The 24,762-nt window shown below is 42.9% G+C and overlaps 1 protein-coding gene and 1 long non-coding RNA gene across 6 annotated transcripts in view; both read left to right on the top strand.

The window, feature by feature from the left end:
* Positions 1-18,665, top strand: part of LOC138945610 (mediator of RNA polymerase II transcription subunit 12-like protein) — a 63,814-nt gene extending 45,149 nt beyond the window's left edge. For 4 of the 5 annotated variants that reach the window (XM_070317067.1, XM_070317065.1, XM_070317066.1 and 1 more), the window contains 19 exons: positions 266-490; positions 1,011-1,128; positions 1,747-1,909; positions 2,408-2,509; positions 3,068-3,142; positions 4,189-4,295; positions 4,668-4,835; positions 5,046-5,184; positions 5,933-6,001; positions 6,773-6,882; positions 7,714-7,837; positions 8,374-8,535; positions 9,672-9,914; positions 12,020-12,139; positions 13,330-13,548; positions 14,254-14,437; positions 15,493-15,691; positions 16,885-17,095; positions 17,943-18,665. In XM_070317067.1, the coding sequence (XP_070173168.1) occupies positions 266-490; positions 1,011-1,128; positions 1,747-1,909; positions 2,408-2,509; positions 3,068-3,142; positions 4,189-4,295; positions 4,668-4,835; positions 5,046-5,184; positions 5,933-6,001; positions 6,773-6,882; positions 7,714-7,837; positions 8,374-8,535; positions 9,672-9,914; positions 12,020-12,139; positions 13,330-13,548; positions 14,254-14,437; positions 15,493-15,691; positions 16,885-17,095; positions 17,943-18,095 (2,891 nt within the window). In that variant the 3' untranslated portion in view covers positions 18,096-18,665. The remainder of the gene's footprint in view (positions 1-265; positions 491-1,010; positions 1,129-1,746; positions 1,910-2,407; positions 2,510-3,067; positions 3,143-4,188; positions 4,296-4,667; positions 4,836-5,045; positions 5,185-5,932; positions 6,002-6,772; positions 6,883-7,713; positions 7,838-8,373; positions 8,536-9,671; positions 9,915-12,019; positions 12,140-13,329; positions 13,549-14,253; positions 14,438-15,492; positions 15,692-16,884; positions 17,096-17,942) is intronic. The other variant, XM_070317064.1, reaches the window with a different exon arrangement.
* A 363-nt stretch (positions 18,666-19,028) lies between these two features.
* LOC138945612 (uncharacterized) lies at positions 19,029-23,798 on the top strand. The gene is made up of 3 exons (XR_011449051.1): positions 19,029-19,164; positions 20,075-20,199; positions 21,551-23,798. It is a non-coding gene; the product is annotated as an uncharacterized lncRNA (long non-coding RNA).
* The last annotated feature ends 964 nt before the right edge of the window (positions 23,799-24,762 follow it).

Here is a 24,762-nt window from a genome sequence, read left to right as displayed (position 1 = left end):
CAGACCGTGATATTGTTGAATTCGCGATGTAGTGGAACGCGATATAGTGGAATTCCCCTGTATTATCTTTAGCTTGTGTGTTCCACAGCCGGTGGGGGCCACCAGTGTAAATGCAAAGTCTCAAAGACTTCGGTACCTGCATAATAATCTCGGTATTGTTATTGTCGTTTGCTCGTGTGTTGCTGGGGATACCAGTGCTGACGAGAAGTCTTAAAGATTTTAATATTTTACATAATAATCTCGGTATTATTATTGTCTTGCACAGCGGGTGGGGATACAGACGCTGAACCCGGAGCCAGACTGTCTTGCCACCTCCTCCTGCGACTGTTCAAGCCTTCGCTGCTGACGTCCCAGCAGTCCGCGGGGCCCTACCTCACCAAGACAGTTCCCATGGTGCAAGAGGCCTGCGACCGACAGCTGCTGGAAGCGTCGCATGGGGACGTCGCTGTGGGGCCACTGTCTGCTATCCTGAAAGCTATGCTTATACTAGGTAAAGAGGGGGTGCCATGAGGCAGGGGTGGGGGAGGGTGGGTGGGGTGGGGTGTGGTGGGGTGGGTGGGGGATTGGTGGGGTGGGGGGCTGTCTGGGGTGGAGGGGTGTGTGAGTGTAGTGGGGGTGTTTGGTGTGTGTGGGGGGGGGTCTTTTGTGTTATCTGTGTGCATGTCTGTGTGCTTTTATTTGCCTGTGTGTGTGTGGGTCGGGTGGGGAGCATGGGATGGCTGGGTCGGAGGTGGGGGGGGGGGGGTGGGGGTTTGTGTTGGGTGTGTGTGGGGGGGGGTCTTTTGTGTTCTCATCTGTGTGTATGTCTATGTGTGTGTGTGTTTGCCTGTGTGTGTGCGTGTGTGCATGCATGCGTGCGTGTGTGTGATGTGCGTGTATGTGTGTCTGCCCACGTCTGTATGCTTTTGTATGTGTTGATCTCTGTGTGAGGATGTGTTTTCCTTTTCTGGCCCGAGTGCTTTAAGATATTGTGGTTATTTTCCTGAAGCTGACTGTTCTTGTGGCTGCAGGTGACGAGACCAATGACGGGGGAAAAAAGACAGGGTCGGGGCGACAAAGTGAACGCAACATCAGCTCCCTGCTGGAAAACCTGGCTGACGGGGATGTGGACATGGATGCTGTACTGGGGTCAGTGGACACATTTAGAGTTGAGACACATGCATGAATGTATACCTATATGTGTTCTCATCTCCACATGTGTGTGCGTGTCAGTGTTCATGCTCATACATATGCACTTACATATGTGTGCCTGCACACACACACACATGCATGCCCACATGACCATGCATACCAGCACACATGCACACAAACATGCACGCATACACACAATCACGCATGTATGCACGCAGCCACACACACACACACACACACACACACACACACACACACACATGCACACACACATGCACGCACACACACAATCACACACACACAGCCACACACACTCACACACTCACTCACTCACACACTCACTCACTCACTCACTACACACACACACACACACACATACACACACCGGCACACACACACACACGCACACACACACACACACACACACACACACACACACACACACACACACACAGGCACAGGCACACTCACACCTTTAACTTACTCATACTTCCTCTGAGTTTTCACACATTCTCAATATGAAGGCATTTAACTTATAATATAAATCTAAATAAGTCAAAATAGAAATGATCATGTAGCATATTGACTTACACAATGAAACCGTGTGTGGTTCAGATCCAGCAAGAGTGGGATGGAGAGCAAGGGTCTGAATGACTTTGCCAAGCACGCCCTGCAGGAGATCTGTCAGCAGGAGTGGGTCAGGGAGAAGTTCCTCAAGGACGTTGACCACCTTTTCACCAGTGACCTTCTCATTGACCCTATGCTCAGCAACAAACAGGTATGGTACAGTGGAACCCCCCTTTTAAGACCTCCACGTATAAAAAAAAAATCAGGTCTTAAAATGGAGGTACTTTTACCGAGGTTATGAACAGAAAGTCTGAGAAAACAAGGGAGGGAGTCTGAAAATGGGGGTACTTAAAGCGGGGTTCTACTGTATGGTCTCGCATCCGATTTGCTCCAATCCCATCTTCGTCAAATGAACTAATTGCTTTCTGAATTGAATTAACTGCTGTCTCAATTGCTACCTCTCAGCTTGTGATTTTGTCATTGATCCCATGCTCTTCAAGAAACAAATACAGTATTTTTCAGCCTGTATTACTCTCATCTGATCACTGCACGGCCTTTCTTGTTACTGAATAATATTTCAGTTTTCGTTTGGTGTTGTTGTTAATATTGTATATAGGAATCAAACTACACGTTAATTTCCTGTGAAGGATGAATAAAGTATTGTTATTGTCATTGTTATCATACAGTATTTGTTGATTTTCTTGACCAGGCCCAGCAGTTGCTGCACACTATCTGTTACCCTGCCGGTCTGCCGGGCACGCTGGACGCTAATGACACTGACCACAAGCAGCTCATCAATCGTGTTCTCATGGTAAGGCCTGTGTTGTTTGATTCAGTGTGTGTGTATGAGAGGTTGGAATGTGTGCTGTTTGCTTGTACATGTGTGTGTGTGTGTGCGTGTTTGTGTGCGTTTGTGGGTGTGTGGGTATGTGTGTGTGTGTTTGTGTGTGTGGGTATGTGTGTGTGTGCGTTTGTGTGTGAGTATATGTGTGTGTGTGTGTGTGGGTATGTGTGTGTTTGTTTGTGGTGTTTATGTGTGTGTTGGTGCACAGAGAGGCATGTTCCTAACTTTTAACTGAGAAGAGTGTAGCCCATGAGCCAAGCATTCTTTGTTATCATTGTTTTGAGAATACTTGTAAAATGAAAGAATAAATACACCTATGTTATAAAACCAACTTGTGTTTGTTTGTTTATTGTTTTATTTTGTTTGTGTCTGTTATTTATTTTTGTTTTTTGTTTTGTTCCCATCCTAAGTCAAAGCATTGGTTCTCTGGTTTGTGTGCACATTTTGAATGGCATGTGTTGTCATGGCTGCCAAAGAAAAAAAGAATAAAGTTTGGAGAGAAACTGTATGAAGGAAGTGTTTCAGAACCTGGATCAGTGGTCGCTGCGTGTCTCGTACCTTGAGCTGAAACTGCTTCTGAAACAAGCCACCACACAGGCTGTGAGTATACTGCCTTTTATTTTCTATTTCTTAAAAAAAGGGTTATCTACTGTTACTCTTGAATGGTTGAAAACGACGTTAAACACCAAATAATGAAAGAAAGAAAGAATTATATTCCTTTACCCCCCTGGTGGCATGGAAAGTAACTCCGTCAATTTCAAACTTTAAAAACATCGTTGCAAAGTAACCACTGCAAGTTTTCTAAATTTTAAATGCTCAAACCTTGCAGAAAGCCAGTATCAGCGTGGGTTCAAATTCCCGGTTTGGCAAGAGAGTTATTGCGGAGTCAACTTTGTGCAGGCTCTCTTCGGTGTCCAAACACCCCCGTGTGCACACGTGCGCATGAAAAAATCCCAAGTTCACAGCGAAAGTCTCAGGGCTTGGAAACACAAAGATACGCATGAATCATATCTCACCTCTGATTATCATGATCGTATCGCGATACTTTGACGAGACAAACCTAATGCTGGTGTGTCGAAGAAGACAGCCACAGCGGGCTTGTTCGAGTCAAAGTATCACACCATATCCTCAGCGTATTACCAATACCTGTCCCAATATAGGCCAAACTGGTCTTAGAGGACGTTTAACCCCAATAGTCTAACCTAGGTGGTGGGTTCAAGTGCAAGACAAATTCTTCTATGAAAATTGAAGCCAATAAAATTTGAGTTGAGTTGAGTAGTCTTTCGGATGAGACGAAAAACCGAGGTCCCTTCGTGTACACTACATTGGGGTGTGCACGTTAAAGATCCCACGATTGACAAAAGGGTCTTTTCTGGTAAAATTGTATTGGCATAGATAAAACATGTCCACCAAAATACCCGTGTGACTTGGAATAATAGGCCGTGAAAAGTAGGATATGCGCCGAAATGGCTGCGATCTGCTGGTCGATGTGAATGTTGATGTATTGTGTAAAAAATTCCATCTCACACGGCATAAATAGATCCCTGCGCCTTGAGTCCGAGTCTGGAGATACGCGCGCGATATAAGACTTCATATAAAAAAATAAAATAAATAGTCGGTCAGTGAATACTGTGCACATGTTACAGGAGACCAACAGCATCCTGGACCACATAGCACGGGCCACCATCGACCTGTTTCACCAGCAGACGGAAATCAAACAGGCCGGGGGCAGCTCACCTCAAGAAGAAATCAAGTACGTTGTTTGTTAGTCATGTAGAAGCTCCCAGTCAAGTTTTTCTTCATATAATTCACCTTTCCATAGTGACCACCTGTTTATAACGACGAGTTTTGGTTGGTCCCATGGCTGGTTATGATAGACAGGTTCTACTGTATGTGTTATAAATTCTGGACATTTCAAAAAAGAAGAATGGTAGGTTATTGGAAAGTTTAATGTATGACAAAATGAAACATTATGTTTACAGTACGTTGACCCAGTTGTCTAGACAGACAAACACTTACGATACAGATAATGAACTTATCCTAAAATTGTCGATGAAACTCGCTTGCAAGATGCTTGCGAGGCATGTTTGTTTATTTGTGAGTCATGTTCTTTGTTGAAATTCAGGTCGAGTTCTGAGCAGGAGACGGTGTGGCTGGTGGGGCCGCTCATCTCACGCCTGCCCAGCGCCATCCAGGGCAAGGTGCTCAAGCTGGCTGGACAGGTCTTGGAGAGCGGCAACAACCTGTTCGTCTCCGCCAAGAGCAAGCAGGAGAAAGACCGCAACCTCAAGAGGTCAGGAGAACGGTTACAGTTCTTTCATTAATGGAGAATGGTCAAAGTTCTTTCGTTAACAGGTGTAATCAGAGTTTTACGTATTTTCATATTTATTTTCAAGCACAATACAAAAACAAATTGCTGTTGAAAGCTCTCCGTGTTATCAGCAACACTTACAAGTCATCGTTGTCATTTTTTTAATGACTGTGCAACCTGTGTGTGTTACAGCCAGACGTTGCTGGGTCACCAACCGTTCCTGTCGCTGGTTCAAACCTGCCTCAAGGGCCAGGACGAACAGAGGGAGGGCCTGCTTAACTCCCTTATGTCACAGCTGGAAAAGTTCATCAACAACACCAAGGAAATTCTGGTGAGTGACCATTTTGTGTGTGTGTGCGTGTGTGTGTGTGTGTGTGGGGGGGGGTGGTTATGCAGGGGAGAGGGGGATTTGGAGGGGTGGTGGGAGGGGAGGATGCCAGGACGAACAGAGGGAGGGCTTTTAATTCCCTTTTGGCACAGCTGCAAAAGTTTATTAAGAACACCAAGGAAGTTCTAGTGAGTGGGTTTTTTGTGTGTGATTGGGGGGGGGGGGTGGATCAGAGGGGAGGATTTTGATTTGTGTGCGAGTAAGTTTATGTGAGTATGTGTGCGTGTGAATATTTCTGAACGTGTCACTGTGCATGTGTCAAGCATTTATAAGGCAATGTATCGATGTCGTCATGGAATTTTGGTGTAAACTCAATTCTTCTTGACGATTTTGATGTGTAAATCCTTCTCCAATACGATTGACAAAACAAGATTTAGCTTTCATTTATCTTTTTATTCATACCAGATACAAATATAAACACTATTTCATAATAAAAATAATCAGTTTTGGGTATCTTCTCAAAAGCTGTCTAAAATGAGTTTCGCCAAAATTCCATGACGACGTCCGTATGTGTTTCTAGGTGTGGGTTCACGTGTGTGTGGAAAGGAAAAGTCTGTGTGGAAACAATTGTTTTTTTGTACATTATATGTAGAGATGTAGATTTTTACATTGCTTTTAGGACTGATTGAGCCAGAAATATTATTTTTCTCTCAGTTTAACCAAAGCAACCCAAAACATTGTGTCTTTACAGGAGAAAACACCGGATGAAAGTAAGATCCGTATGCATCTGCATGAAGCCTTGAGGCTGCGTTTGTCGCTGGTGAGTTGCGTTGAACTTTTCTTTTTGAAACTGCTACTGCTATCAATATTTGTAGATTATGTCAAGGCAGGCTTTGGGATTGAAGATGAACACATTATTTTTCCTGTTTTCTTTGTATGAATGTATTCTGAACCAGTGAGTGTGAGCCAATAAAAGTGACGTCTTCGCATTTGATTGATCATGGCTGAATATTGATTTGTTTTTGATTAAATTGATTTTACTGAATATCACTGGTATGGATGATAAAGAATTGAATTGAATTGGATGAACATGATATGAAACTTTTATGTTGACAATCTTGATACAATAGACCCCCCCCCCCCCCCCCCCCCACCTACCTTTTAAAACGTAAAAAAATCAAAGAACATTAGGGCTTAAGAAGGAGGGGTCTTCTTCTTCTTCTGCGTTCGTGGGCTGAAACTCCCACGTACACTCGTGTTTTTTGCACGAGTGGAATTTTACGTGTATGACCGTTTTTTACCCCGCCATTTCGGCAGCCATACGCCGTTTTCGGAGGAGGGAGGGGTCTTGAAACGGAGGTAAATGTACAGAAGTAATGAACACACAATCTGGGAAAGCAGGGTCTTAAAAAAGGGGAGTCTTACTGTTTTCAAAGAGGGCAACAACCTATGATGCCAGCATCGGGGGATGCCGTAGGGATCCGGTGATGCCTTTGGGCATCATACAGTGCAGATGGGTTTAAAACGTTTTCACTGTAAACTGCTGCTGTTTGCTGTTAATAACGTGGATAATGAAGATGACATGTTACAGGTTGGAGCGATGTTTGACACGATACAGAGATCGAACGCCACCACCAGTGACTGGGCCATGCTACTCCTGCAGCTCATCAGTCATGAGGTTGTGGACTGTCAAACCAACAGGTACAACTTAGCATCATAACCATCCCACCCCCCCCCCCCCCTCACCCACCACCAGTGACTGGGCCATGTTACTCCTGCAACTCATCAGTCATGAGGTTGTGGACTGTCAAACCAACAGGTACAACTTAGCATCATAACCATCCCACCCCACCCCCCCCCCCCCCTCACCCACCCATCCAACCTCCCTGAATCCCAGCTTGGGATAGTGAAGTATAAATAACAATGAGATAGATAGCATCGTGCTGGTGTACTTGTCGCTTTGTGAATAATGTTATTGGTGTGCTTGCAGTGAGCTGTTCTACATTGTGATAGACATGCTGTGTTTGCTGGTGTACTTGTCGCTTTGTGAATAATGTTGTCGGTGTGTTTGCAGTGAGCTGTTCTACATAGTGATAGACATGCTGTGTATAATAATAATAATAATAATAATACGAATATTTATAACGCGCACATATCTCGCCAACAGGCGACTCAAGGCGCACATACACTCATTCACACACACGGAGACTTAAAGTCACTAACACACACACACCATCAACCATTAAAATATGTACAGTTATTCAGGGTGGGATGGGGTGGGCAGTGTAGAATGCATGGATTATTTGGAAAAAAGGAATATCTTGAGTGCAGATTTGAATGATTCGAGGGACTGTTGTTGACGGAGGGGGAGAGGTAGTGTGTTCCATTGGCTAGGTGTGTGCTGGTGTACTTGTCGCTTTGTGAATAATGTTGTCGGTGTGTTTGCAGTGAGCTGTTCTACATAGTGATAGACATGCTGTGTATGCTGGTGTACTTGTCACTTTGTGAATAATGTTGTCGGTGTGTTTGCAGTGAGCTGTTCTACACCGTGATAGACATGCTCTCAGTGCTGGTTCATGGGACGCTCATCAGCGATGGACAAGAGAAACTGGAGGACAACAAGAAAGCCTACCACAATCTCATCAAGAAACTGAAGGTACTATCTGCATACAAAATCTCATAGAGTGAACTCTGTTCTAAGACCCTCCCTTTTTTTGGCCTCCTCTTCTGTAAGACCTCATTTTCCAAGACTTGCTCCTGGTAGTGTAAAGCCTACCACAATCTCGTCAAGAAGCTCAATGTACTTACGGACTTTGTCAAAAAATATTGTGTGGTATACATTGTACTCTCTATTTTAAGACTGTCCATTTTAAGGCTTCTCATTTTCCAAGAATCATGAAAGTCACTTGCTCAACTGAGTTTTTTTCTCTCCCGGGTGCCAGGAGACTGGTTCTGCATAAATTTCAGTTACTATTGTTCTTGTTAAATGAGAAAACTAGATGCACTGCCCAAGAGCTGCCACATGATATATTATCCCCAATACTATTTTCTGTGTGAATTCTGTGTGCAGAAAGAGCTTGGGGACAAACACACAGATGCGATTACTGTTGTCATTCTGTCTTTTGAAATGAGAAAACCAGATACACTGCAGTCACATAATATATTAACCCCTATACCATTTTCTGTGTGCAGAAAGAGCTTGGGGACAAACACACCGATGCGACAGATCGTCTGCGGCAGTTGTTGCCGGTACCAAAGCGGTTCTACGAGGTGATCAGTGTGGAGCCCTACGGTACTCTCGTCGACACCAGAGGCAACAGAATCACCGGGTTCGATTCCATCGCCAAGAAACTGGTGGGTGTTTTTTTATTTACATTTGGTTTCTTTCATCCTTTTTCTGTGATTGTCAGTTTTGCATTAAATTACATATCTTACCCAACTCACATAAAGCAATTAACCCTAGTTCAGTGCTGGTAACGCTGTACACGTCCCCTTGGTAACAAGGGAAGACAACTCTAAAAAAGAGTGACCATAGACCGTCAAGGGGTCAAGGCCAGACCGAGATCGAGGTTGCCTTCCGTATGCGCGCGCATGCGCCGCCATGTATTCATTCCTACCTCAACGGTTGAAAACGACGTTAAACACAGAAAGAAAGAAAGATTCCTACCTCAGCGCTCAGTCAAGTTGGTCGCTGTTTTGTACGCTCTGGCTGTTTTACAGCCGTTGTCACTGAGTCTTTTGACTTTGTTACATTCCTCTTCTACTCTTCGTCTTGACTTCGCTTCTATGTTGGGGTGAGATCTTACCTTGTTTTTTCATGATTTTGGCGACATTTTGGCCACAATTTGGACTTGTAAAATTTGTCTGAAATTTTTTTTTATCAGTCTTTTTTGTCATGGCTGATAGTGCCAGGAAGAGGCATACTCCCAAACAGGTGGCTGTTGAGTCCTCTCCGTCTAAGAAAACACCTAGGAAATCTAAACAAACCGGCCAGGCTGTTGTTTCTGTTTTAGAACCGACCTCCAAGAAATGTATTGATGTTTTGGTCGATTTACCGGTTCTGGTTTCCAGTTTCTCCTACCGTCTCTCTTTTTATCAGGAAACAATATTTTTTGACAATTTTTCGTCCCATTATTTGTTGTTTCCTGCCGCTACACAGGATCGCTATGAATCTGATCAGCATTCTACTTAGGTTAGAACGCAGATTAACAGATTCTCAAATCCAAGTAGCAGGAAGTTCATTCACGACAGCTGCCGGCCTATGGGTTACACCTTCTTTATGTCCTCACAATGATTTTGTTCGGACTTTCTGTTAACTTCTTCCTTCTTGACAAGAAGTAGTTAGTGTCAGTCTGAGAGCAACAGGGCTGCAGGTTTACGGCACTCTTTTCAATCTTACTCGACGGGTAAAGACATTCAAGATCACAGCCATGTTCTTTATTTACAAGGCTAAACTTGTGGGAATTTGCCTTTCCTTTTTCTTTACACAGGGGCTACAGGTCGGCCAAAAGATCAAGATGAGCCCGTGGGAGGTGATCGAGGGGCACAAGAACCCGGCTCCCATCTCGTGGTCGTACTTTGGCGCCATCCGTCTGGAGAAGAAGACGCTGACGCACGAAGATCAGCACCGACTTCTCATGTTCCACACCCACTCCTTGCGGCAACCTGACTCGCACTACATGGAGCCCCCTCCCTTGCCGCCAGAGGAGCTGGAGCCACCGCCAGAAAAAGTGGTATGTTTTTTTTACATTTAGTCAAGTTTTGACTCCACGCGACTTGTTTGATTTGTGAGGGGGGAGGCAGGGGCTTGGAGTGTGGAAGATACAGTGTGTGTGCGTGAGAGAGAGAGAGTGAGGGAGAGGGAGAAAGAGAGATCGAGCGCATTATGTCATTTTGTTATGCTAATGCTGCTAGTCCATTCAGTTGCCAGGAGACTGGTTCCCCGTAACTTTTGCTCTGAGCAGTCTGTATGGGGCGCTGGATTGAAACCAGTTTGTCGCTATCGGTATTTGTTTGACCCCCATGTTAGGCGAGGAGTTTATTACTCAGAATCAACTTTGTGCGGACTCTCCTGTGTCTGAACACCCCTTGTCCATGCATGCTCATAATAAAGATACCAAGCTCATCATAAAGATACCAAGCTCATCATAAAGATACCAAGCTCATAATAAAGATACCAAGCTCATAGCTCATAATAAAGATACCAAGCTCATAATAAAGATACCAAGCTCATCATAAAGATACCAAGCTCATCATAAAGATACCAAGCTCATCATAAAGATACCAAGCTCATCATAAAGATACCAAGCTCATCATAAAGATACCAAGCTCATAATAAAGATACCAAGCTCATAATAAAGATACCAAGCTCATAATAAAGATACCAAGCTCATAGCGAAAGTCCCAGGGTTGGAAAACACAAATACTCGCATGCAGGAGGGGAAAAAAAGGATTGAGTTGCTCGATTCTGTCCCTGCATGCTATCCCTAGGAGAAGCAGCCCTTATTTCATTGAGAGAGTTCCCAAAGGACAATAACATATATGAATACCTCAGTTGTTGTCTATACAGTCAAACACCCCTTTGAAGACCCCCAAATTTAAAACTCCCTCTGTAAGACCCTGTTTTCTCACACTTTTTGTTTATAACCTGTGTAAATTTAACCCATTTTAAGACTCCCTCCTTTTAAAGACCGGATTGTCCCAAATACAACTAACTCAGTAATTGTTGTTGTCTATATTTATAGTGCTTACTTCCTATTGTTATGAGATAACGTCACAGTATGGTGGAGCCCCCTTTTTAGACCCCCCAATTTAAGCCCTCCCCCCCTCCCTCTTTTTAAAGACCGGATTGTCTCAGATTTTGGAGGTCTTAAAGGGGGGTTCCACTGTACCACTAACTCGGTCACTGTTGTTTTCTATATTTAGAGTGCTTGCTTCCCATATTTATTAGATAAGGCAAAAAACCACAAAAAGTCTGTTTACGGTATCCCGACCGACCCTATTTTTTCGCACGACCCTAGTCTTTTTTTTGGCATTTGGGGGAAAAAAATAAATAAATAGATAAAAAAAAATAAAAAAAATAAAAATAGTCTTTGTTTTTTGGCAAAATAACTTGTTTTTGAGTCACTTGAGAAAAAGTGACTCTATGTAATCGGTCAGTGTTAGTCTGTCCGGCCGGCCGTCCGGCCGGCCGTCCGTAGACACCACCTTAACGTTGGACTTTTCTCGGAAACTATCAAAGCGATCGGGCTCATATTTTGTTTAGTCGTGACCTCCAATGACCTCTACACTTTAACGATGGTTTCGTTGACCTTTGACCTTTTTCAAGGTCACAGGTCAGCGTCAAAGGAAAAATTAGACATTTTATATCTTTGACAAAGTTCATCGGATGTGATTGAAACTTTGTAGGATTATTCTTTACATCAAAGTATTTACATCTGTAGCCTTTTACGAACGTTATCAGAAAAACAAGGGAGATAACTAGCCTTTTCTGTTCGGCAACACACAACTTAACGTTGGGCTTTTCTCGGAAACTATAAAAGTGACCGGGCTCAAATTTTATGTGAACGTGACTCATTGTGTTGTGAATAGCAATTTCTTCCTGTCCATCTGATGCCTCATATAATATTCAGAACTGCGAAAGTGACTCGATCGAGCGTTTGCTCTTCTTGTTAAAAAAAGAAATATCCCGACCTACCGACCCTTTTTTTTGTTGCCTATGTTACCGTAAACAGACTTTTTTGTGTGTGTGTGTCTAACATCACAGTAGTCAAAAAAGAAAGATGTGTTCAAATAAGGCCTCTTTACACAACTGCAACACTTTATCTGTGTGTATAAGGAGGAAAAACCGAAGGAGATAGTGGACACCCAGACGCAGCAAGACAACAATAAGAAAAGCAGCAAGAACAAAAATCGTCGCTCTCGCAACAAACAACAAGGGGGAACAGCCTACGTGCAGGTAAGAGAACTAAACATATATAATGAATTCCTGTGGTTGCATGCCTCTAAAGTGTGGACAAATTAGTGTGAATAAGTATTTTACTGCTGGATTTTGTAAGTTTTGTAGTGTGTGGTGAAATAGTAATCATTATTGTGTGATTAGCTTTGTTTAATTTTTGTTGATGCTGATATCTTAAAGGCACAGTAAGCCTCCCGTAAACCATCACAGATACTGTCAGGCTTTTACACACAGTACAAACACCCTTCCATTTGAACGATCACCGAACAGGAACATCCTAGGTGCCCTACGTAAAGAGCGAGCAATTTTCAAAGAATTTATTTTTCGGATTGTCTTCATCTCAATCGGACCCATCCTGAACTCAGGTCAAAAATGAGTTACTTCTCTTCAACTGGCGATAGCCGTGGAGCGATGATTATCAGAATGAATCGGACCGTGGTGCGTTTTGGCGCTAGACATAATTTTTAAAATCTTAATAATAAATTGACAGCTTGTTACACAAACATTCTTAAATCATAAAAGAATTATTTTTTTATCAAGACAAGATCAGTACAATTCGAAGTTTTGAAAGTTTGAAAAAAGAAAAGCCCGGAAGCAGGGTAACGCAAGGTCGTGGTTTTTGTAGCAGACGGCGGTTTATAGGCAGTCAAAAGCCATCGCTAGAGTTCTTATGAACCACATTCGTTTGTTTCGTGAAAAGTCAGAGGTACATAATAACGTGCTATTGCAGATAAGCTCACAGCGAGCCGCATTCAAATTACAAACTGACGACTGCATTGTGAAAAGGGAAACTGGATCACACGGGTTCACAATGGCTCACGCAAAAATAAATTCTTTGAAAATTGCTCGCTCTTTACGTAGGGCACCTAGGATGTTCCCGTTTGGTGAGCGTTCAAATAGAAGGGTGTTTGTACTGTGTGTAAAAGCCTGACAGTATCTGTGATGGTTTACGGGAGGCGTACTGTGCCTTTAATGACATTGACAATTATCACTTGCATCCTTTTGTTTGAAAGTGTCTCTGAAAGATATTTTCCTAACTCACAGCACTTCACACACTTGCACACACCACACCACACCACACCACACCACACCACACCACAACACAACACAACACAACACAACACAACACAACACAACACACACACCAGAAATTAAAAAGACAAGACAGCTGATTGTCTATGTTTGATCAGCAACCAGGGCAGCTGAGGCCATACCAGCAATACCAGGAGCCCATGTACCCCCCACCCGGCCCTCACCCCACCTGGTACGCAGCCCAGCAGCCCAGGTACGGCTACACGCCTCCCATGGCCCCAGGGCGACAGCAGCGATTCTCCATGCCCGGAGGTCCCACCAAGTCAGCCCTCAACACCCTGCTGCAAGGGAGAATGAACCCTGCTCACATACCTCCGGTAGCCTGACACCATTTTAGGAAAATAAAGATACTGATATGTGGCCATTTCTGCGATAACAGTCACTATGGTCAAAATTATTGTTATGTGCATCCTAACCTGTTTTCTATAACTTTTCATCTGTTTTATAATGTGCTGTCACTGACACTTCCTTGAACTTTTAGAAATTCAGCTTGAAGTGGGCAAAGTAAAGTTTGTTTATATTTTGGTCCTAATTTGACCCCGCGTTTCTCCAATCAGAGGCTCCAGCCAACAATCCTATAGTCGCAGAAATGGCGACACATTTAATGTTCATGTATGAATCACACTGTTCTCACTAGATCTCAGTGATTTACAATGGTATGTACCCATGTACAAATACTGACAATTATAGGAAAAGAATTTTTGTTACAATTATAAGTAGAACTAGAATGACACAGATATGAGGAAAATAAAGATAATGGTATAATGTGCACATATGTATCTATATTATTCACCTTTGCATAGGGACCACTTGTCTTTGACAACCACTCATTGATAGCAATGCATGTGTCTATGTGAAAGATGGAATGACAATCATCGTCGGCTGTGTTAAAACAGGTCAGACAGTGGATAGATTTATGTTCAATTGACACATATAATTAATCAAAAAAGAACAAGAAAATATAGTCATGACTCAGTTCACAGAGGACTTTGAGACTAATCGTCTTGTTGCTGTGATTACAGGGACATACGGGGGCGGCACCAGGCCAGAACGTGTACGCTATGCAGAAACACAACCAGATCCTGCTACGACAACACATCTTGTCCAAGAATCGCATGATGGACCCAGGGATGTACGCCGGCGCTGGCACCATGCCCCACAGCGCCTCGCAGTCCGGCGCCATGGGACCTATGATGGGACAACAAAGTGAGTTCAGAGCTGCCAACTGCTTGATTTTCAGCGTAACAGGCCACGTTTGAAGACAAAATGCTACGCTGTTACGCCAAGCTTAAAACTGCTCTGCTCAAACCAATAATGACAAGCATGCAACAGTATGCTCTTTCTTGTGTGTCCGGGTACTCATTTCCTGGAAGCAAAGTGAGTTGGAAGCAGCGTTTGGATTAAGAGGAAATTTCTGGTATTTTAACAGTTAGATTGTGGAAATATTGCAAATAAACTCCTCAACTTTTATGAATTGAACGTCTGATCAAATAAAGTACTGGACGTTAGAGAAGAGATTCACCTATCAGGTGTTGAAAGTGAACAAGCAACATACGCAACGGATAAATAAGAATGAGAAACACAAACTTGGCTTCTCATAAGATTGCGATGAGGATTTTGTTTTTCAAGCATTGTGAAAGTTGCGCTTTAAAACAGAATTATACCTTGAGGGTTTTGATTTTCAAGTATTGTGAAAGCTGCGCTTTGAAACGACGGGCGCTGTGGCGGGGTGGTAAGACGTCAGCCTCTTAATCGGAAGGTCGAGGGTTCGAATCCGCGGCCGCCTGGTGGGTTAAGTGTGGAGATTTTTCCGATCTCCCAGGTCAACTTATGTGCAGACCTGCTAGTGGCTTATCCCCCTTCGTGTGTACACGCAAGCACAAGACCAAGTGCGCACGGAAAAGATCCTGTAATCCATGTCAGAGTTCGGTGGGTTATAGAAACACAAAAATACCCAGCATGCTTCCTCCGAAAGCGGCGTATGGCTGCCTAAAGTAAATGGCAGGGTAAAAACGGTCATACACGTAAAATTCCACTCGTGCAAAAACATGAGTGTACGTGGGAGTTTCAGCCCACGAACGCAGAAGAAGAAGAAGCTGCGCTTTGAAACAGAATTATACCTCGAGGGTTTTGATTTTCAAGCATTGGGAAAGTTGTGCTTTGAAACAGAATTATACCTTGAGGGTTTTGATTTTCAAGCATTGTGAAAGCTGTGCTTTGAAACAGAATTATACCTCGAGGGTTTTGTTTTGTCACTTCAGCAGGCTACTACCGTTCCATGCCGGGCCAGCAACCCGGAATGATGGACCCGATGAACGGGGGAATGATCTCCCCTGGCTTCAACCAGGCGTCGTACAGCCAGCAGGCGGCGCCCATGATGCAGGGGATGGCACCTCAACAAGGCGGCTACATGCCCCAACAGCCCATGGCTCAGGGACAGCAGTTTCCCGCCTCTGGAAGGTGTGTCTTTTTTCTGTTTTTAATTAGATGTATGTATGGTGGAACCCCCCTTTTAAGACCTCAAAAACATCTGAGAAAATCAAGTCTGAAAAAGGAGGGGGTCTTAAAATGGGGGTACATTTATCAAGGTTCTAAAACAGAAAGTCTGAGAAAACAAGGTCTTAAAAGGGGAGATGACTTTAATTGGAGGGGGGTCTTGAAATGGGTGGGCGGGGATGTAGCTCAGTCGGTAACGCGCTGGACTTGTATCCAGTTGGCCGCTGTCAGCGTGAGTTCGTCCCCACGTTCGGCGAGAGATTTATTTCTCAGAGTCAACTTTGGTGTCCGACCCCCCCCCCCCGTGCAAGCACAAGACCAAGTGGCGCGCACGAAAAAGATCCTGTAAACCATGTTAGAGTTGGGTGGGTTATAGAAACACGAAAATACCCAGCATGCTTCCTCCGAAAACGGCGTATGGCTGCCTAAATGGCGGGGTAAAAAACGGTCATACACGTAAAATTCCACTCGTGCAGAAAACACGAGTGTACGTGGGAGTTTCAGCCCACGAACGCAGAAGAAGAAGAAAGGGGGGTTCCACTGTATCTATCAGACTGGGGAATTCTCCTCCTATCCGCAAATTTCAGAGAAAACCTGAATAGTTTTCCCAGGAAGAAAAGTAATCTCAGAGGATGTGCTCACAGCACACTGTCCAGAAATAATGAAATATACTGCCAGGAGAGGCCTCCTGATAGTGATACCCTCCAGAAATGCCCAAAATCAATTCGGACCCTGCACCCCACCAGGGCCTTGGTGCCCCCTGGACCACGGTTTATTTTCAGAGTATTTTCAAGGCAGTAGTTCCCCAGCCTGATGTAAGTAGGCAAGAGAAGTGTCTTTTTCTTGTCATTAAAATGGCTTGAAGGAGAAGGTCATGATTTTAACTTAGGGCTGAGGTGGGAGAGTCAGTTACACACATGTGCTCGTACAATGACATACACGCAGGCTTGCACGCACACACACACACACACATGCATGTATGCACGCATGCATGCACACTCTTACACACACGCAAACACACACACACACATCACAACTGGTACGTCTGGCCGGTTGCCAATTTTCTTTCCAGTATTTGCAGATTTATACTGATAAAATGCAAGAAATTTGAAGTCAACATCATCCAAGTTTAGTCCCAACTTTTTTTCTTTCTACAGAATGCCAGCACAGATGGGCGGAGCTCCCAGCATGGCCACGCCCACAACAGGTATGAGTGGCATGTCGGGCTACAGCCAGATGAGCTCTGGCCCCGCCCCTCAGCACCAAGGGGCCTACATGGGCCAGATGTCCAACGCGCAGATGAGGCAGCAGCAGTTGCAGCAGCGCCAGCAGATGATGGCCATGCAGCAGCAACAGCAGCAGCAACCGGTGAGAGTTACATCTTTACCCATCTTTGTGGTACAACTTTTTATTGTGTCAGGGCACTCCAGGAGTGGAATACAGGGAACATTGTTAGCGGCACTTGACCGCTTGGTGGCACTGTTTGTGCTGTAAATCGCACTAAATCAAAATGCCATTCACAAAACCCCGTTTCGACCCGCCAAAGTCACGTGACGGTCGTAAACTTACAGGATCTACCACTCGGCACTTCAGTCGCTAACGGCATGATGCCGCCGGGTAATCTTTTCATGTTTGCATGGCTGTGTCCGCATCTGGTCTGATGCAATCGGTCGCCCCGCTGACCGTGCTTATCTCGTCTAGTAGGAAGCGTCGAGTGACGGTAATTGCCTTTGATAAGGGTGTTTGTGCACATGCGTACGGAGCAAAAAGCGAGGTAACAACCGCATTATCTAAAGGCGCTCAAAGATGGTTTTCCATATATCTGCCAGTTAAAATTGGAATTTAGAGCGGTTTAGCTAAAACAGTGTTTGTCGTTGACACCCCTTCAAATATCTCACTACTTGTGAATAGCACTCCAGACCTAGACGTTCACAGGAAATAATTAGGATTGATTTTGCGGAATAGGCTGTCATAGTTTTGGCAAATTTTAGAAGTTTAAGGCAGTAAAAAGTGTCCTAATTCCCCCACCACGACAACAGGTTGGCAGCTGTGCCAAAATGACTGCAAAGTTTTTGACATTTGGAAAGAAACTTTGCTGTTTGATGTATGATCTGTTCACATCAGTAGATGATGAAACTTGTCTGTTACGATCTGTGATCTTCACAGTAGTGAATGAAGAAACTAATTTGTGTTTTGATGTGTGATGTGTTGACAGCAACAACCAGGCCAGCCAGGCCAGCCGGCACAACCCATGCAGCAACAGCAGCAACAGACCGCAGCACTCGTGGCCCAGCTGCAGCGACGCATGTCCTCCGGGGTCCCCCCTGCCAACGCTGGGCCCCCTTTCAACTCTTATGGACAGTACTGAACTGACAGTGCTGATTTCTTCTCCAACACGATGTGAACCACGGCAGATGATACTTATTAACTAGAGTGGTACCTGCGATAAAAGGACTTCTGTGGGACCACGCCAAAGGGTCCCTACACATAGCAGGTGGCCTGTCATGACAGGTATATTTTGGTGAAGAAATGGACAAGAGAAGATGTCCTTTCATGACAGGTGTCCACACATCGCAGGTGCCACAGTAGAAAGTTGTGCAGATGAAGGCAGTTGAATTCTTCAAGACTGAGCCTGCTGTTGGTATGGACACTGTGTGAACTATGGCAGACGATGATACCGTGAAACCACTGTGTTGAGACCTCCAACAAGTTGAGACAATTAGGTCTTAGGAAGGAGGGAGTGTAGAAATAGAGGTACAGGGGAATCCCCTATTCAAGACTTCCCCAAATCTGTGAAAATTAAAGTCTTAAAAAGGAAGGATTCTTAAAATGGGGGTAAATATACAGGGGTCATGAACAGAATTATCTGAGAAAACAGCGTCTTGAGGAGTCTTTAATGGGGGTTTCCAGTGTAATATTACAGACTTTATGACAAAATCTGTAGTGGAATGCATGAATGGAGACTATCAAGCTAGTTGGGAACTAAATCCAAAGTTCGAAACTATCGCTCTAGTGCGCAATGCATGGCACGATATTTTCAAATGTTCCGACCTAAGTTGGTGACTAACTTGCCTAAATTTGGTCCTCCTCCGAGGAGGACCAAATTCCTTAGTTTCGAACTATTGCAAAAATACAAATGGCGGCCGCCATGACAGTCTTTGATTTTGCTGTACAAAAAAATCAAATATTCGGCAGTCCGACGCATGAACCAAAGAATGATGTCGACAAAGAAGTTGAAACATTGATTGCGCTTTGGAGGGGGTTCAAATACAAGTCGTGAAGTGACCGGCACAGCTGATTTGGGACACGATCTACCTTGAGTCGGGAGATTTGCTATGAACATTGACTACATTTCCACTTTTTACATCAGCGACTGTACAAATTTGGCTTGTACATCTTCCTGTCGCTGATTTTAATCGGTTTGGATCATCCAACAGGTAAGAGCAAGATTCATCCGTTGTGTGCGTGTAGTTTGTGTGTCCCACGGTGTGTGTGTTCGTTTGTGCGCCTCGGTGTGTGAGTGTGTGTCAGATAATATTGCAATAATACATTTGTTAGAAAGTGAGAGCAAGGGTAGATCTAGATCTATGGGCCTGGCAGTACTGTCTGAGTGTCTCCGAAAGCGTGTTCAGTGTCATAGGAAAATAGGCCTACGAGCCATTGTGTAGTGGTGACGATGAAAGATACAGTTGTTGTTTTTCTGACAGTGACATTGACAATGAACGATCGTCAATGCATCAATGATTATGCACAGCAGCATCGGTTTCTTCGGAACTGTGCACTGTTGACTGAATTTCCCACGGTGGAGCAATGAACAGTAGACACTAAAACAAAGCTAATCTAATGCATTGAAGCATCGCTGTAGATCTATCTCATTCAACTAACAATATAATGCAGTGAATGGCAAATCTATCTCTGAATGAACTGTTGTGTATCCTTATTTGCTGTAAATGTCCTGGCTCACACTGCACTCCCAACATTAGAAGTATGTTTTCTAAGCTGAATGCATGTATAATTTGATATAGTAAGTGTGTAAAGCCAAGAGTAACACTAACTGGCCCAAAACAATTTTTGTGTGTATACAAACGAAGAAAGAAACTGACTTCACTTGAATCACTGCCACTGAAAGTGTGTCTATTGTGTATTTTTAGAAGGGTTATTCAACAATGACTTATTTTTCTGTTTAAATACTTGATATTTACTCTGCATGAACAGAGTCAGAGGTAAATGCTGCTGTATAAACTATGATTGTGAAAGAGGGAATAAAAGAATCAATGAGCGAGTGGTTTAATTATAATACAGTTATTATTTATTGTTAATTAATTATTTTATGGTGTGTTTTTTCAGGCCTCCTAAGAAACCAGAGATGATGTGTGATGAAGTGTTCATACAGCTCTTGCATTCAGATATATATGGATTCTGGAGAGGATTCAGACTGAGTGGACATGCTGCTTTACAGACTACCATGAAGAGTAAGTCACACATTTCTGTACCACTACAAAGTACCTGCTTGTGCCTATTAAATTGTTATTGTAAAATTGATTATGATATGTAAATTGGCACTGGTGATAGTAGTTTGAAGCTGTGTAGATGTTTTTGGCAGACTTTTGTACGTTGTGTTGTAAAGAGATCAGCGTTTCACATTAGTCGATGCACTTACAATCTAGATAGATACATTCAGCTATGTCAACACTTGTTACATCTGAATCTGAGAGTAGTGGCAGGAGATGCAAGTTTATTGACACAAAAACATTACGGCTTTGTATAAAATAAATTCTTACATCTGTATGTATCCTTGCATAGTACAATTTGTACTATTTATACAAAATGGTACATAAAGCTTGGTTTTAGTTCTCTTTCTCTTCTCAAATCCTTTGCCACTATTCTTAAAGTAAATTACACAGTGTGAATGAACTAATGCAGCACAGGAAAGTAAAACAAAATTGCAAGATAAAATGAAATCATTACTAATTTACTGGAATTATTTTAAAGGCACATACAGTTATTCTTCCCTTGGCTCACCATCCTAGATCTTGCCAGGCTTTTACATGGAATAAGAATGAATCTGTTCACTCGGATACTTCTACATTCAACACCCTGGCTTCTTCCTGCTCAGAGTTAGATTTTGTTGTGGAAACCACTCTCAGATTAACAAAAATGTTACTTCTTTACTTCTGCGAGTGACTTTTGAGAAATTCGTTCTTAAACAAAATTCAACTATGCACATGAAGCAGTCACTGACTGTCAGGGTGTCAATATTTTATGTGTCTGGGTGAAGTTATGTTCCTATCCCATGTACAACTGGCCAGATCTGAAATGGCCAAAATCAATGGGATCAACACACATCCCCAGAATCTTCATCACTGGAAAATGTGGTGGGTTGAATGTATTTTAATAAAAAGGCTGACAGGCGAGTGCTTTGGATCCTGAAAGTTCTGTTTTGGACTGAAATCGAGACACATTTCCCAATGAAACTCAAACTGTATAGTGTTGATGCTGAAGAGCGAAAGTGTGTGGGTTGAGGGCACACTTGTTTTTGACTAAAATCGAGAAACATTTCTGCCGAGCACAAAGTTCATACACGCACAGATGTTTTTAATAGTTTAGATTACAATATCACACACACCATCCCCGATCCCAATGGTCATGTGAAGAGCAAGTGCTTCCTCACCCCCCCCCCCCCCCACACACACACACACACACACACACACTGCTCAACACGTACACACCTTCTCCCCCCAACACACACCCTCCCCTCGCTAACCAAAACCCAACCCCGTGAATACTGAAGGTGCTCAGTTATATGTTTTCTTTATTTTTCAGGAAGGACCGCTACATTAAGGGAAGGCTGTTTGCACCTTGGTTCCTGGGTTCGCTGGGGACGATGATCAAATTCAGAGTACCATCACAATTCTGTGCTTTTCCATAGATCTGATTCGGTTGAGAATGCTTGCAGAGGTTTCTACACTACCCGTCATAAAAAGTAGGCAGATGCATTTGAGGGCAGATCTTACTGATGAGGCTGTTGATTGAAAAACCAAGTATATGACTGAAAAGGCCATTAATTTCCCTACTTTATTCAGAAACAAAATTGGGTTTTCATGACGTAGTGTCTATGCAGTGAAACCTGCAACACAGACCCCCCCCCCCCCCCCCCCCCCTCCCACAAATCAAATTCACAAAATCAAGCTTCCCGTGTTAAAATCAACAACACAAATCAGAACAACTAAACCGAAACATGTTTTGCATGTCATTAGACAGAACAATCAAATCTTTATCCAAAACAGTCCGTTTTGTTCACATATATCTTGTCTAACATGAACGCTATGGCATGCTGAGCGTGTAGTTGTCAATCCTCTCAGTTTTTGAAGTCGTTTTAGCGGGTAATGAGACCAAAAATGGTACATTTCAGAACTCCTCAACGCATTGTCTTAAAACTGTCAGTGATTTGTGCTAACACACGTCGTTAAGTACAAAAATGAGACCAAAAAATGGTACATTTCAGTAACTCCTCAACGCATTGTCTTAAAACTTGTCAGTGATTTGGGCTAACACATGTCGTTAAGTACACACGGAATCTCAAGTCATGTGAGATATTAGTTCTGCTGTTGCGCGACATGCCAGAACGAATTTTAAAAATAAAAATGTACCCTGTCCAATGAACTGAATTTGTAAAAAAAATTAGCATGCATTAAGAAAAATGAAAGCTTCAATTTACCTTTAATTTCCTACATTTTCAATTATGACTGTTCACAGCGCACTTGTACGCACACACACATTCTTGGAAAATGCTCTTTCAAGAGCCATGATCAGTTAAGCGTGTCAGCCGTGAGCTTTTCTAGGCGTAGGCCTACATTTGCGCTCAGCGCTCTGAATGAGGCAAAATATTAATGTTCGCGTTGAAATCCTCATACCGCCAATGTCTGATAAAATATGTACATGAAATTTAACTGTGTGACGCATCTGTTATTGTTCTTGAAGATAACAACAAATTAATTGTTTTTCAATGAGTCAGCGAAGACCTACCATCAATTTAAGAACTCTTTCTGGCATGTCAATTAACAGCAGACTAATGTCTTAAATGACTTTAAAATCCGTATGCACTTTCCCACATGTGTTACTACTGTTAGCACAAATCACCGCAACGTTGAAGGCAATGCGTTGAGGAGTTACGAAAACGTACCGGTTTTTGTCTCATTACCCACTAAAACTGCCTTTTACAGCTTCTCAGAGGAATGACACCTACACAAATCAACATGCCTTAATGTCAGTGTTAGACCAGATATGTGAACAAAACTGACTGATTTGGATGCAGATTTGATTGTTTTTTCTATTGACGTGCAGAAGATGTTCTGACTTTTGTGCTCTATTTCAAAAAATAAATTCCAAATTCGGCGGTCGATTCACTAAAACGAAGTTTGACCATGAACGGTATCAATACTTACTTAATTTAAACCCTCCAGACTTTTAGCTTTTATATTATCTGAATGTCTGAGTATACACCCCCTAGATCATCGGTGACCTGAAGAAAGCAGTTATATACTCATAGACAGACGCGTGTGAAGCATGTTTAAATGTGGAGTACGCTCATTTAAAAAAAAAAATACACCAAGTTTGTCTGAGAATACTCCAAGTCCAAAACAGGGATTCCCAGGTCTGAATGTTGATTAAGGTATACTATTGTGATTCGAATTGCCCCGAATGTTACAATCTTGAGCGCTTAGATCGGGCAAGTTTGGCTACCGCTCAATTTTAAAACCCGTACCGTTGAGTCGATCCCCAAAATTGGGAACTTAATTTAAAATAGCACAAAGTCAGCCTATTTGATCTTCAAAATTGTCACTTTGTAGAAGGGTCATGCATAGGCTGAAGTTTATGTCCACAAATGTAGGTTATTAACTTGTTGTGGGTTGCATTGTTTTTGGGTCAACCTGTATTTGGTTTTTTTAATAAACGGCCTCATCATAAAGATTTGCCCTCAAACGGATCTGCCTACTTTTTATGACGAGTATCATAGTTGGCTCAGTGGCTAAAGAAACATTCTACAGGATGAATAAACAAACAAACAAATCTCATGATTCTCTGTGTTTTAATGTGTGTGTGTGTGTGTGTGTTTTGGGGAGTTTGTTTTGGTTTTTAGTGAGAGGATGGCTGGTGGTTTGGATGGGGTGAAAAGCTGAGAGACACTGATTGTGGATAATTAAATTGTTGTTGCTGCTGTCAGTTTCAAGGCACCGTTCTTCTTGCAAACGCCAAGTTTGGCTTACTATTTTATATCTGCATGGGCTCTTACATGAGGTTAGGCCATCTATACACTTTGATACATACCAAACATTTACATTCTGACTGGGTCATGTGCAAAGTTGGAATGTTTGAATGAATACATTTTGCGGATTGATGCCAGTAGAAGTTAAACAAATTAATTGATCAAACATTCCAACACTTCAAAGTAAACACACGTGTTTTTGACAGCTGGTATATGTTAAAGTGGAGGGATGGTTTTATTCCACGTGAAGCCTGCATGCCACATCTGAGACGTTGAGCGAAATCGTTTACACAAAATATGCAATCATTGTTTATCATCATTTAAATTAAAACGTTCATACACAATGACACAACAAATGTTGTCGGAAACTCAAAAGAACACATGAAAGAATAAAAGATGATCAATGCAGCAAAACGCGCCACTTGTACAGAGTGGGTTACAATTTCATGTTTGTTTAATTTAGCCTTCACATTTCCCTTATCATATCTTATATTTTAACATCGTTCTGTTCTTGTCAGCTTGAAATGTTTGCAGTTTTTACTCACGAAACAGGTTAGTCTTCTGAAGTCAGTGCAACATCAAAGCTAAAATTTCACACATGAGATGCATTTTGATGATCAGCTCTACCATACCGAAGCAATGCATTTAAACTGGCGCAGATTAATTTTCAAATGATGTTCAAGCAACAGCTAGCTTCCTTATAGACAGAGTGTCTAAGTTACAAAATATAGTCATCTCAGTATCCAACTTCATTACCTCTGTTTCTTTG

Source organism: Littorina saxatilis, linkage group LG13 (assembly GCF_037325665.1).
Source record: "Littorina saxatilis isolate snail1 linkage group LG13, US_GU_Lsax_2.0, whole genome shotgun sequence".
NCBI lineage: Eukaryota > Metazoa > Mollusca > Gastropoda > Littorinimorpha > Littorinidae > Littorina > Littorina saxatilis.
Note: the sequence above shows the minus strand (reverse complement) of the source record. Positions and strands in the feature narration are given on the sequence as shown.